Raw genomic sequence first — 14,829 nt, forward strand, 5'->3', positions numbered from 1 at the left:
GACAAGATTTTGTCTGTCCCGTCTGCTTTATTTGGTCTTAATCATTCCAAAACTCTTTTAAATCAAGCTCAATCAAAATGCATCAGTATGTGCCGTGATCAACCTGATCTTCTCACGATCCCTATAGGGGCGACATTCAGGGATTCGTAGCGTATTTAAAGTCGGTTCTTGAAACTCTGGAAGTATGCTCTGTAGTTATTGTTGACGATTAATGTATCTTCATTTGTATGCGAAACATATCTGTGACGTTCTCCCACGTATCAGGCAAACCTGTCACCATTCGTGCTGCCCTTCTTTGAATACGTTCAATATCCCCAGTTAGTCCCGTTTGCTGCGGGTCCCACACAGCGGGGCAATACACTACTATGAATCCCACGAGTGATCTGTATGCAAACCCTGTTGTGGGCCGATTGTATTCCCATCCTTTTTCCACTATACTCCACATGATACTAAGAGCGACTGTCCGTCGAATACTTAAGATAACAATAAGCTGATAAATCTAAATTTATCTTCATATTCCACCAAAACCTGAGCAGTACTGCCATCTCTACCCCTCCTCCGTTATAGTTAGTAATCGACATTCACTCATACTTGGTGTTCTCTTGTAAGCTTTTCAATTCATAAACACTTGACGCAGAGCGGGGTAGCCGCACGGCCTGAAGCATCTTGTCATGGTCCGCGCGGCTCCCCCCGTTGGAGGTTCGAGTCCTACCTCGGGCATGGGTGTGTGTGTGTTGTCCTTAGCGTAAGTTAATTTAAGTTAGATTAAACAGCTTGTAAACTTGTAAACCTCAGCACATAAGACCTTACCACAAATTTCCAAATTTTCCAAAAACCTCACAATAACTGGAAAACGCATGCTATGTAGCCTTCCAGCCAAAAGAGTGAGGGTACAGCAGAAGCAAGAAGCACTAGATTTGTAGACGGTTCGTAACTGATGTAACCGAGCTGTTGTGAGTGCATTGCTTTTATAGCAGCAGGCAGAGATTCCTCGCACCGAATCTATGGTTCCCCACGACTGTGTGCCCATACATAAAGGTAACTGCAGACAACAGCATACGTTAATTCTAGTTACGTTAATGAACTATAGTGTAATATTTTGTTTCAGAAAGCTTAATTACTCCACAGACTCAAAGCACTATAATGGTAAAACCCGTCGCGGCTTCGGATCTCTGTTTTGTAATGGTTGGTATTTCCATCCTGAATTCCACCAGGTAGCACGAGCTCGTTACTGCTGTAAATGAGTAGTTGATAGATATTTTCCATCTCCATTCAGGGGCTAATGAGTTCGTCGAGTTGCATCACGTATGGTTTCACAGTGTTATCAAATCTATATGAAGTACCCTTTTATCGGTTACTGCTTATCTGGAACTCTAGACTCCCTACAAAAATTTGATGGTGAGTACATAACAGTGTCCCTGCCCAATGGTACTGTTAGTTACGTAGAAAAATGTTCGAAAATATAACTTTTCAATCAGTCTGACGTTAGGAAAAGCTTGTAATTAATCTTGTCGACGAGACTACATCATACAATACTATTTATGAAACTGTAGTGTAGTCGAAAAGAAATTATAGTAAACAAAAGGATTTATTAAAACATGTTTGACAATCGGAGAGGAGCTGGACTTAGTCACATCGTGTGTTATATTCAGATCAGAAAAGAAAAGACATTTATAAATTTAAATTAAAATGCAATGTGCGCCGTATTAGATAGGCTTTTTAATATAACCATCTATTATTCTACTCCACAATTCGCACTACTTATGTACCACCAACGTTGTTGCGTTGGGGTGGCTTGCTTGCGTCTACAATGCAAATAGCAGTACCATAGGTGCTACTACCACATCGGCATGATCGCTAAAGACTGGCAGTAGACTCTGCAGTAGCTGAAGAACGAGAATATTGTTGACTGACTAATCTGGCTTTGTGCTACACTACTAATGCGGACGGCCGAACTCGGGAAAACTACCGCCATCGCAGATGGTAATCGAAAAGTCGCAAACGTCAATGAGTAGTCACGGACATTAAGTCTTTTATTTCATGTCGGCACACACTTTAGTTATGACATATGACCAATTCGGTTACACTATTCAGCACTAGGTCCACGAGTTCTTTTTGACATGTGTGAGGGAGGTTTGTTATTGGATTCTTCCGTTTAGCTCCATAGGCAGAAGTCTGAATTCTTTACATCGGGAGAATGTAGACGTATAATACTTATATATCACCAACTGGAACCAACATTAACGTTCATCTGCTTCAAGAGATAAAGTAAACTGTGTTATGTTTTGGTACATACCTCTGTTCGTTGTAGTTTGAAGAAAAAATGCCCACAGATCGACGACGCCATACTGCACACCACACAACAGTTCAAGGTATTTTCACGAAAGACATGTCGATTTTCTTCTGTTTTCACTATTTACTTACGAATAAGGTGAAAACACACTTCACCAATGACGAAATCACCGTCCAGTTCTGCGAGTCCATGGATGTCAACTAATGGCCGAGGCTATGTACAGTGCACTAGACGGTAGACTATAGAAAACTGGTGTTGCACAAGTACCCTCCTCAAACGCTTGATGGCAAACCATTCCTCATTTAATGTACGTGAAGGTGGTCGGTCTCCCAGTTGCTTTCTTTTATGCATTTGATCCGCATCCCCAGAAACGGACGATAACTCTCGTTATTTTTGAATTGCTCAGGACTGCTGGAACTGGATACGACCCACGATATGAGTCTACAACACAAGGACACAAACCGCAGGCAAAATTCTCTGCAGGATTGAAAACTCGTTACTCTCGGGATAAGAACATGTTTAAGAAGCAGTGAATACTACATAATTTATGTGACCTGTACCTCCTCTATTGTCGGAGGCAGAGTACCGTCACTTAGAGAGCGTCACCAAATTCCGATCCCAATAGATTTTCTACTCCTCTGAATGAAAGCGGAACTTGTGCACTACACAACTTATTCCTGTAGTTACTGGTCATCTCAAGACCAGTATCTGCTCACTTCTAAAATTCCTTCAGTAATGAGTAGTTTCGTATTCAGAACCCAATTTCCACCGTGTCAAACCTAATGTGCACCGAACTGCGTTTTATATTTGTAGTACAAATTTTATTCCTGCGAATTTTGAGGGTTTTTGTTAAATTCAACAGTAACACCGGAGTTTTAGGTTCTCCCAAACTTCTTTTTGAGTTTTGAAAGCAAATTTCGAGAAAACAGAGCTTTAGTTACGAAACATTATTTCTCTGTCGATTAGTACTATCTCTGTGAGCTCACGTCCATTCGACTATCTAGCTGTTGACTTCAAAGTTCTATGAGCCGCGAAACCTTGAGAAAACAAGAATGTCACTGTCGGAAGAACTACTCCACTATTGAGGTTGTTTTTTTTTTTTTTTTTTTTTTTTTTTTTTACGTATGCGAAGTGTAGTAGCAGAAGGAGAACCACTTCCTTAGGACTGAGCGGACTTATTCTTTCCATCGGTTATCTACCGTTGACATTCCGGTAACATTTTCATGATATCTGTGTTATATACACTCCTGGAAATTGAAATAAGAACACCGTGAATTCATTGTCCCAGGAAGGGGAAACTTTATTGACACATTCCTGGGGTCAGATACATCACATGATCACAGTGACAGAACCACAGGCACATAGACACAGGCAACAGAGCATGCACAATGTCGGCACTAGTACAGTGTATATCCACCTTTCGCAGCAATGCAGGCTGCTATTCTCCCATGGAGACGATCGTAGAGATGCTGGATGTAGTCCTGTGGAACGGCTTGCCATGCCATTTCCACCTGGCGCCTCAGTTGGACCAGCGTTCGTGCTGGACGTGCAGACCGCGTGAGACGACGCTTCATCCAGTCCCAAACATGCTCAATGGGGGACAGATCCGGAGATCTTGCTGGCCAGGGTAGTTGATTTACACCTTCTAGAGCACGTTGGGTGGCACGGGATACATGCGGACGTGCATTGTCCTGTTGGAACAGCAAGTTCCCTTGCCGGTCTAGGAATGGTAGAACGATGGGTTCGATGACGGTTTGGATGTACCGTGCTCTATTCAGTGTCCCCTCGACGATCACCAGAGGTGTACGGCCAGTGTAGGAGATCGCTCCCCACACCATGATGCCGGGTGTTGGCCCTGTGTGCCTCGGTCGTATGCAGTCCTGATTGTGGCGCTCGCCTGCACGACGCCAAACACGCATACGACCATCATTGGCACCAAGGCAGAAGCGACTCTCATCGCTGAAGACGACACGTCTCCATTCGTCCCTCCATTCACGCCTGTCGCGACACCACTGGAGGCGGGCTGCACGATGTTGGGGCGTGAGCGGAAGATGGCCTAACGGTGTGCGGGACCGTAGCCCAGCTTCATGGAGACGGTTGCGAATGGTCCTCGCCGATACCCCAGGAGCAACAGTGTCCCTAATTTGCTGGGAAGTGGCGGTGCGGTCCCCTACGGCACTGCGTAGGATCCTACGGTCTTGGCGTGCATCCGTGCGTCGCTGCGGTCCGGTCCCAGGTCGACGGGCACGTGCACCTTCCGCCGACCACTGGCGACAACATCGATGTACTGTGGAGACCTCACGCCCCACGTGTTGAGCAATTCGGCGGTACGTCCACCCGGCCTCCCGCATGCCCACTATACGCCCTCGCTCAAAGTCCGTCAACTGCACATACGGTTCACGTCCACGCTGTCGCGGCATGCTACCAGTGTTAAAGACTGCGATGGAGCTCCGTATGCCAAGGCAAACTGGCTGACACTGACGGCGGCGGTGCACAAATGCTGCGCAGCTAGCGCCATTCGACGGCCAACACCGCGGTTCCTGGTGCGTCCGGTGTGCCGTGCGTGTTATCATTGCTTGTACAGCCCTCTCGCAGTGTCAGGAGCAAGTATGGTGGGTCTGACACACCGGTGGCAATGTGTTCTTTTTTCCATTTCCAGGAGTGTAGTTTCTACAGTGTCTTTTGCTCGTTTCAATGTTCATGATACGTGCCACTTTTGCTAAGAGCAAAGGCCTTTTCCGCTCAGCGTAAGTGACCAGTTCCCGCATTAGAGGATGGTGGCCTTCGTACTTCCGGAGTAATGATGACATCTCCACCCCCGCGTGTTGGCGGACAATCCATCAGCCAGACACTGCAGCTGCCTCATGCATCACACCTGTTGCTTCAGACCTCGGTTCCGCCATTCCTCGATGTATCACTGTCCCTGAAAACAGAGAGATAAATGTATATTTCCGGTACACTGTGCATTAGTCAGTATCGTCCTGTGTATATGAGAGAATACACGGAACTCAGATTTATACATAAAGCTCAAATTTAGCAGATGTGGTTGTACAGGGAGCTAGCAGTTAAAGTGCTTCTAGATTTATTTTGAATAACTAATGGGTGTTATTATTTTTTACATTAATTGCTAATTTCGTCTGGGTGCATGAATGCGTGCGTGCGTGCGTGCGCGCGCGCGCGCGCGTTTGTGTGTGTGTGTGTGTGTGTGTGTGTGTGTGTGTGTGTGTGTGTGTGTGATCGCAGGACGTTTACTCGTTTTAAAAGGTCAAAGGTATGAAACTGCAGCAAATAGCCTACAGTCATTAAGAATTGCTGTTCTCATAAACTCTTTATGCGAATTAATTTTCTCGGTTCCATTATTTTCGTGGTTAGCAGATCGTATTAACACAACAACTTACTCAATGCTTTTGTGTTCGTTTCAGTGATGATACCAATGATTCTATTTCTTTATAGTAGTATAGTAAGGCCTCCTGAGATACCTTTACTTATCAGAAACGAGTTTTTCGTTTTTAGTTCCCTCATTGAATCATTTTTTCCTTAATTTGTAAGGAATAACCGCCTGAAAAAGCGTGCTTTATATTACGCAAAATAATCAGTTAAGTGACCTGCGGTGTAAAAGGCCTTAGCACGTTGAAACAGGTGTGTTATTTATTGAATAGTCAATCAGGCACTATAAAGATTTTTCAGCACTTAGATATATAATAGAAAGTCGTAGAAATCTGCGTAATCAGAAAACTTGGGTTTCGCGGTCAGCTTAGTTATCGTAGGGGAGCAAGAGGCTCTTAGGTACACTGAATGACTCAATTTACATCAAAAATATTTTGAAGAATCAGCCTCAGCTGCCCTATTTTCTAGTCTTTAACAGGTTTAAACTAAATTAATCTAGCCTTCTTCAGCAGCATAAAATTACTATAACATGCCAGAGTGACGCACAGTCAACATTAAAATTAAAACCTATAGCACCGTGGTACCATGTCGAATTAAAACTACTTCACTGAAGTCCAAATTTACATGAAACCTCTTGCGAAGAGCTCAGTCGGTTTTCATTTTCTTTCAGAGTATAGGGTCTCTAGCTCAATCATAAAGTATCCGCGGGTGGGCAACTTCGTTGCTGAAGTTAATGAGGCCCTCTAATCCGGCCTAAAACTGAGCATTGAGGTGGCTCTGTCGATTTGACTCGCATTGGATTCCTCGATCTAGTTGGCAGGGTGCGCTTTGAAAGTTACAGCATAGTGCACGTGAATGCTATTTAAAACATTCAGTTGTCAGACTAAGTATTGGAGCTTCTAATTGCACTCAGAATTCCGAGATCTCTGAATGAAACTTTGCTAGTTTGCTTACCAAACTAAAATTAATTCCCGTAATTAATCATCAAACAACTCATAAAGTGATTCATAGCCCAAGACACCTCGCGCCCAGAAGCTGAAGAAACCATAGATTGGGCAGTGTAATATCTCAAAGGAGACGCAGCCTGTTTATAAAATACAGGGTGGCGCACGACATGTGTTACCAATTGTTTCTTTCACAATTTACGACGCACATTAGATATCCCGCTGCGATCTCTGCAGCAGTACCAGCAGATCTTTGAAAAACAAATGAGTTACGAAATGACGTGTAATTCACGATACTGCTGCTAGTAAGCAGCAGTGGGTGACAATGGAAGACAGACGACACAGCAACGATCGGCAATTGTGTTACTTTTTCATGAAACGGAAAGCCTTGTTGTGACTCAGAGGCGTTTTCGACAACACTTTAACACACGACGGGTCCCTTGCTAGAAGACCATCCACAGGTTGTACGCAAAATTTGCACAGGAAGGAACAGTATTGGAAGCGAAGCGACTTCGGCCTAAGCCTGTTCGTTCGCCGGAAAGCCGGCCGTTGTGGCCGAGAGGTTCTAGGCTCTTCAGTCCGGAACCGCGCTGCTGCTACGGTCGCATGCTCGAATCCTGTCTTGCGCAATGATGTGTGTGATCTCCTTATGTTACTTAGGTCCAAGTAGTTCAAAGTCTAGGGGACTGATGACCTCAGATGTTAAGTCCCATAGGGCTCAGAACCATTTGAACCATATTTTCGCCAGAAAATATTGAAGCGGTACGAGTTGCTGTACAGAGAAGTCCTGGGACGCTCCGTTCATCCCATTCTTAAAAGTGACCTTCATATGTACCCATACAAGATATCCTGTGCACAGAAGCTAACTGAAGAACACAAGCAGCAGAGACTACTGTTTGCTCAGTGGGCGGAGGATAGGGAAGAAACTCTCAACAACGTTTGGTTTTCAGATGAGGCGCATTTTCATTTAGACGGTGTGGCTAACAAACAAAATGTACGCTTTTGGGCCACTGAAAACCCACAAGTGCCTCATGAACGATAACATAATGCTCCGAGGATTACAGCGTGGGCAAGAATTTCCAGCCACGGAGTTACTAGACCCTTTTTCTTTGAAGAAACTGTGAACAGAGAACATTATTTGAGCACGCTTCGCAATAGCTTCATTCTACAGTTTCTTACTACTGCCTTGCCCTTCAACACGTAGTGGTTCATGCAAGATGGAGCAAGGCCACAAACTGCAAACACTGTGTTGGAGTTTTTACACGAGCATTTCGACATGCGAATCATTTCACTCAGGTGTCCAGGTCGCTTCAATGACAGACCATATTGACCCCCCCCCCCCCCCCCCAATTGTGACTTTTTTCTTTAGGGGTACCTAAAGGAAAAAAATTTCCCGAAACGTCCACGTGATGTAATGGAGCTCGAAGACTTATTCTTCAAGCTCGCAGTGAAATTACGGAAGACATGTGCCGTATGGTAATCACTAACTTCCGTGTTCGTTTGAAGGACGTTAGGAAACGAAATGGTGGACATAGTGAGAATGGACGGCTCTTCATTGTAGTATACGTTCCTTTCAGATTGTATTGGCAATAAAGTTTATATTCAAAAACAAAATGGTAACACATTTCGTGGGCCACCCTGCAACTAGCTCAGCTTTGCCAGACGGAGAAGCGTTTGCTCAAGCATGAAGAGTATAGGGTCCTGGATTAACTGGATTCTGTTCCGAACCGAATTCACACTGAACAGGTTTAATTAATTCAGATTATAAGTAGACTGATTTTACTAAGCTACAGAAAAAATTATAACAGTTTTGGACTTAATGATAGTCTTGTTAGGGTTCCATACCTCAATTAAAAAAAACATTTAAAGATCCCTTTATCGTCTTTCTGCTTCACTGCTCAAAACACATTTTGTTAGGAACAGGTAGACGCATCCAGTTGGCATTTATGTCACATATTAAAGAAATTGAGGAGGATGAGGGAAGAAAGCAAAGAAAACAGAAGAAACTAATGATCTCAGCTACATCGGGACTTCGTGCAAAATCAGAGGCGACGAGGGAACATTTGTACCGGACTGGACTCGAACCCGGGATCTCTTGGTTACTACGCAAATGAGTTAAGCACTGCGCCACCTGAAGATAATGTTTAATGCAAATGCACGGACCATCCCGGCACACATAGCGCCACCAATCCGCAGTCCCTGTCAGCATCCTCCATGTCGCGAATTTTAGTTTCCCGCTGGAGATCGAAAGCAAACGTGCATCCGCACTGGAGGTTGTGGATTCATTGCCCATATAGATGATTCAGTGATATGAACGAGTTGTGTCCTTCTTTCTCTCTTTCTCTTTTCTGAGCCATCAGTCTTCCGACTTGTTTGATGCGGCCCGCTACGAATTTTTCTCCTGTGCCAACCTCTTCATCTCAGAGTAGGTTTTCCTTCCCACGTCCTCAGTTATTTTCTGGATGTATTCCAATCTTTGTCTTCATCTACAGTTCTTACCCTCTACAACTCTCTCTAGTACCACGGAAGTTATTCCCTGACATCCCTTCTTCTTTTCAGTGTTTCCCATATTTCCATTTTCTCTTCGGCTCATTCCTTACCCTATCAGCCCACCTAATAATCGGGATTCCTCTGCCGCACCACATCTCAGATGCTTCGACTCTCTTTTGGTCGGGTTTTCCGACAGTCAGTGTTTCACTTGCTGCAAACGTACATTATAATAAATTTCCTCCTCAAATTAAGGCGGATGTTTGTTAGTAGTAGGCTTCTGATGGCCAGCAATGCCCTTTTTGCCAGTGTTACTCTGCATTTTATATACTTCTTTCTCTGTCCGTAATGGGTTATTTTGCTGTCTAGAAGACTTCCATCACTTTATCTATTTCGTGATCCTCACTCAAATTTTCTCCCTGTTCTGACTTGTGCTGCTTCTCATTACTTTCGTCTGTTTTCCATTTGCTCTCAGTCCATACTCTGTACCAATTACGCCGTTCATTTCATTCAACAAATTCTGTAATTCTTCTTCACTGTCATGACTAAATCTTTCATCTTAAATTTCAGTTCCTCTTGAATCTTTCTTTTATTTCCATCGTTGCTGCTTCGATGTATAGACTGGACAGTAGGGGGCATAAGATTACATCCTTTACAATCCGGACACTTCGTTCTTGTTCTTGCAGTCTTGTTGTTCCCTCTTGGCTATTGTACATGTTGTATATTACCCGTCTCTCCCTATAGCTTCCCAAAATTTTCCTCAGGCTTTCGAACATACTGCACGCTTTCACATTTTCTAACACCTTTCCCAGACGGACAGATCCAATGAACGTTTCTTGCTTGTTCTTTAGTCTTGCTTTCATTATCAAGCGTAACATGAGAAACGCCTCTCTTGTGCCTTTACCTTTCCTAAGCCCAAACCGAAACAGGTAGTCAAATAAAATAAAGACTGAAATTGCGGTTGTCGTTATTTGTTTTTGCGAGTACATTACTTGTATTTTGGTGCACACCGTTTATCGCTGTGCAGCAGACGTGTTCGCAAATGTACCCAACAACGTCGTTAGTTACGATTGCAGTGGCCAAGGCATCATCGAAATTGAGCTTTGGCTGGACAGAAACATTTTGCTTGGACTTGGATGGTCGTTGGTCTCGTTCCGATTTTCTTTCATAGTGGAGAAAGCTCTAAATATTGGAAATTTGTGGTAAGAGCCTATGGGGCCAAATTGCTGAGGTCATCGGTCCCTAAGTTTCCAACCTACTAGAAATCTAAATCTAATTAACTTACGGTAAGGACAACACAAAAACCCATACCGGAGGGAGGACTCGAACCTCCGACGGGAGGAGCGGCGCGGACCGTCACAAGGCGCCTAGACCTTGCAGCTACCCCGCATGGTGCTCTAAATACACGGATATAGTGGAAGACGTGTTGGGAGTGGGGAGGGCAATATAACGCAGTGGGTGGCCTTAATCTCGGCTTCTATGGGACCCAGTAGTGATCGAAGGCACCATAATACTTGTGGACTTTGTGGACATTATTGAAGACCACCTTGATATCCTCCTTGAAAGTGATGGTATCTTCCAGCAGGATACCTTTCTTGTGCCGCTGTACCTGGATCGCGCTGCAGTGGTTCGAGGAGTATGATGGTGCCCTCACGTTGATGTCTTGACCACCAAACTACGTATGATCAGAACCCCGTCTAACATATCTGGGACTCTATGGGACGTCTTCTTTGCATAAAAAAAAAACACCGCCTCGCAATTGCGCAATCGAAGGGACCTGTATACATCTGGTGTAATATACCACCTTTAACATGTAAAGGACTTGTCAACTCCATGTCAGACAGAATCAGTTCTTTACTGCCTTCCCGAGATAGAACCAGACGCTATTATGCATTTCATGGTAACGTTTTGGCGTATCAGTCTCTGTATATTTGAAATTAAAAAAAAAATTAAATTAAATTATATCCCCGAATTTCCTGGCAGTTACTCTCGCTCAGTGAGGTAGATGCTCTGGTGGTCTTCCGAAAGAACAGAGACCATCTTCATTCACCCATTGGTGGTGGACTTAAGTGATATAAGTAATATCCGTGTATTCAACGAGGCAGGGCCGTTAGTACCTAGCGATTAGCGTAACTGACTTTTATTATTTATCAATTTCTAGCTCTTCCGTGGCTTATCGTATACTGTACATGATATAAAGGATTAAAATCGGAACATCGATACTGTCAAGACCTCCTGAACGGGTTCTTTCAGCTCAGAAATGGTTTAGGGATTATTGCTGTACCCCTTGTCTTTAATATAGCCTCACAAAAAGGAATCGCATCTGTTCAGATTAGGAGAATATGGCAGCCAATCGAGGCCCGTGCCAGTGGCCTCTGAGTATTCCAGAGGCGGAATGCGGTCCCCAGCGGGCTCCGCTAGGCCATCAAACACTCTCCTGGTTCGATCTGGGCCCTGTATGAATCACATCTTGTAGAAATCACGGTTACTTTGAATAATGAAGATGAAATAACCTTCCAAAACCTGCGCATGAGATTCTCTAGTCAGAGTGATGATTATTCCGTGACTGGACATTGCACACCACACAGTCACCCGTCTACATCTACATGACTACTCTGCAATTCACATTTAAGTGCTTGGCAGAGGGTTCATCGAACCACAATCATACTATCTCTCTACCATTCCACTCCCGAACAGCGAGCGGGAAAAACGAACACCTAAACCTTTCTGTTCGAGCTCTGATTTCTCTTATTTTATTTTGATGATCATTCCTACCTATGTAGGTTGGGCTCAATAAAATATTTTCGCATTCGGAAGAGAAAGTTGGTGACTGAAATTTCGTAAAAAGGTCTCGCCGCGACGAAAACCGTCTATGCTGTAATGACTACCATCCCAACTCGTGTATCATATCTGCCACACTCTCTCCCCTATAACGTGATAATACAAAACGAGCTGCCCTTTTTTGCACCCTTTCGATGTCCTCTGTCAATCCCACCTGGTAAGGATCCCACACCGCGCAGCAATATTCTAACAGAGGACGAACGAGTGTAGTGTAAGCTGTCTCTTTAGTGGACTTGTTGCATCTTCTAAGAGTCCTGCCAATGAAACGCAACCTTTGGCTGGCCTTCCCGACAATATTATCTATGTGGTCCTTCCAACTGAAGTTGTTCGTAATTTTAACACCCAGGTACTTAGTTGAATTGACACCCGTTGAGGGTGAAAAGACATCTCGATCGTCAAATGCCGATTCTCAGTCCTCAAAATGCACCAATTTTGCTTATTGACAAACGTATGCAAATGAAAGTGGGTTTCCTCGCTAAACCAAATCATGGTAATTCCCACCACGTCCTGCGGTCAACCGTGTAATTTGAACATCTTAACGCAAACCATTTAAAGTTATGACGATTTTATTTCATATAGTTCAATAATTGTCACCCTGTACATTTAATACTGCTAAACAGGAGAGTCCTATCTTTTATGTTACCTGAGCCATACTGGAAAAAGTCGAGTACTCTATCCCGCACTTAATATACTTAATGCTAACAATAACCGCGAAGAAGAAAAAATATATCTTCGCACATCCATATTTAAGCTGAATGAAGCTGGGACACAGCTGTTATAATTTTTATTAAAAATGAAATTATTCCAGTTGTACTTAAGATTGTATATTTACTTCGCTACTAGTTTCGACGTTGCGTCAACGCCATCTTCAGGCCCGTACACTTTGATAAAATCAGTTGTGTGTGGCTCAGTCTAGCAGTCCTCGTTGAGACCAACACTTGTTCCACATGGATGGCGCGCAGTAAATAGTAAAGAAGGTGGCATTGACGCAACGTCGAAACTAGTAGCGAAGTAAATATAAAATCTTAAGTACAACTGGCATAATTTCATTTTTCATAAAAATAAAGAATAGACAAAAATATATATCTCCAAGTATCTATTTTCGTAATTTCGCTTTTCAAAGTAAACTAGCCGTAAGTAATTGACCATCGCTTGTGAAGGAGTGGCCGGTTATAAGAATGAAGCTGTGGAGGTTCGAGTGTAGCACAGGCGGCAATTTCTTTTTACCAATCGTCTTATGGATTCTTGGGCAGCATTGGTTCTTGCTTTGGGCCGCATACTCCTTGCGGGCTCCGTGTTGGACACTCCCGTCTTGTGTACTGCACTGCCTCCATTACTATTTCTGTATGTGGTTCTCACACAAAACTGTAAACATACCGCATGTATGCAGTATCTCCGGAAACTTCTTCGAACGGGAAAATCTAGTAACGTACTACTGTTACTTTATATGGTTCTTAGTTTTTACGCATAGCTCAATGAGTAGGTGTCACTGAAACACCAGGCCGAAGCGCTGAGTGGTGTCACTTCTTTTCTCTGACCTCCTTTCAAACCGCTCGTAGATCGTCAATTCAGCAAAAACGGATACGCCGCCTGGCAGCTTCTGTGGAATGGTCCGAGAGGGTATGCTGACACGGAGCCTGCCTGCGCGGTACTCATTCTCGTGGACTACCTAACTGCCATAACGCTCTACGACAGCAAGCGAGTGTGGCCTCCAGCGACTGTACCGTGAATGTGCCGGACGTGACGTGTCGCTCGGTGTGTTGCAGCAACAGCAGCGGCGGCGCCAGCGGCCTCCCCCGCTGCCCTCCCCCGCCGCCCACGCACCCGCACTGGCTGCAGTACCCCGGCCTGCCGCCCGCCGCCCACTACGCGCTGGGCTCCGTCCTGCTCGCCATCGGCACCGCCGGAGTCCTCGGCAACGCCCTCGTCCTCTTCGTCTTCACCAGGTGGGCTCTTTCCGACAGTTACTACGCCTTTAACCCTAGGACCCCTAAGGGGAGGGCGGGTCGTTGAACCCAAAATTTTTTTATGTTCCCTGCTTTTGCCCAAGTAACTTTCACACCACATATTTCCTTTGAGTTATTGTTTGTTGGCTATTTTATGACATGTTAGTGTCAACATATTTTATAGAAAATTCCTGCTTTGAAGGAAAAAATAATTAAACTTATAATGGGTCCAACAAACCTTCCCATTAGGCTTCCATGCTATAGAAAACTTCCCTTAGTAGGATTTCGTATTTCCCACCTCTACAACAATGCAAGTTTGTTTCTTGTGGGTTGGTATTCTTGATATTCACAACAATCGGTTTACTTTCAGAGGAAGTGATTGTTGATGGCAGTCAGTTGTAATTTATCTTGTAAACTTGCAGTGAGTTAGTGCAGTTACCAACACATAGGCCTCCAGTAACTTTGGTGTCCTACACAGCAAAAACGAAACCAAGTAAAAACTCACTGATGTTGTCAACAATGCACCACGATAAAGGCATTGTTGGAGGAGAGAAGAATAAAACTGAGATAAATGCATACCACTGATCAAATGGCGCGTATGTACACCTGCAAGAGGCGAACAAAGAGATGGCCTCTATCTGTATTTTACTCTCTCGACATTTGTGCTATCAATGCAACCACCATATTCATCCAGTAATATCCCAGATGGAATAAAAAGAAACACAACAAACAGAAACTTTATCTTCTGCACGCTGGGATGGAACTAGTGAAATTGCAGGTAGAAGAAAGGAGTGCCAATGCCAGAGGGTTATCTAACCAAATTGTTCAATCAATGGAGACTATTCTACAAAATAAAATCAAAGAAGTGACAACAAAAGCACGTCAGCCTCCTGCAGGGACCGGTCGGTGCCGTATTTGTGTAAGAAAAGCT

General features: G+C 44.1%; 1 protein-coding gene across 1 annotated transcript in view; it reads left to right on the forward strand.

Moving 5' to 3' along the window:
• The window catches only part of LOC126343696 (melanopsin-like), a 191,883-nt gene that overhangs the window by 31,640 nt on the left and 145,414 nt on the right, over positions 1 to 14,829 (forward strand). Inside the window, exon 2 of the mRNA XM_050001963.1 lies at positions 13,719 to 13,898. Within this exon, the coding sequence (XP_049857920.1) occupies positions 13,719 to 13,898 (180 nt within the window). The remainder of the gene's footprint in view (positions 1 to 13,718; positions 13,899 to 14,829) is intronic.

Source organism: Schistocerca gregaria, chromosome 1 (assembly GCF_023897955.1).
Source record: "Schistocerca gregaria isolate iqSchGreg1 chromosome 1, iqSchGreg1.2, whole genome shotgun sequence".
Classification (NCBI taxonomy): domain Eukaryota; kingdom Metazoa; phylum Arthropoda; class Insecta; order Orthoptera; family Acrididae; genus Schistocerca; species Schistocerca gregaria.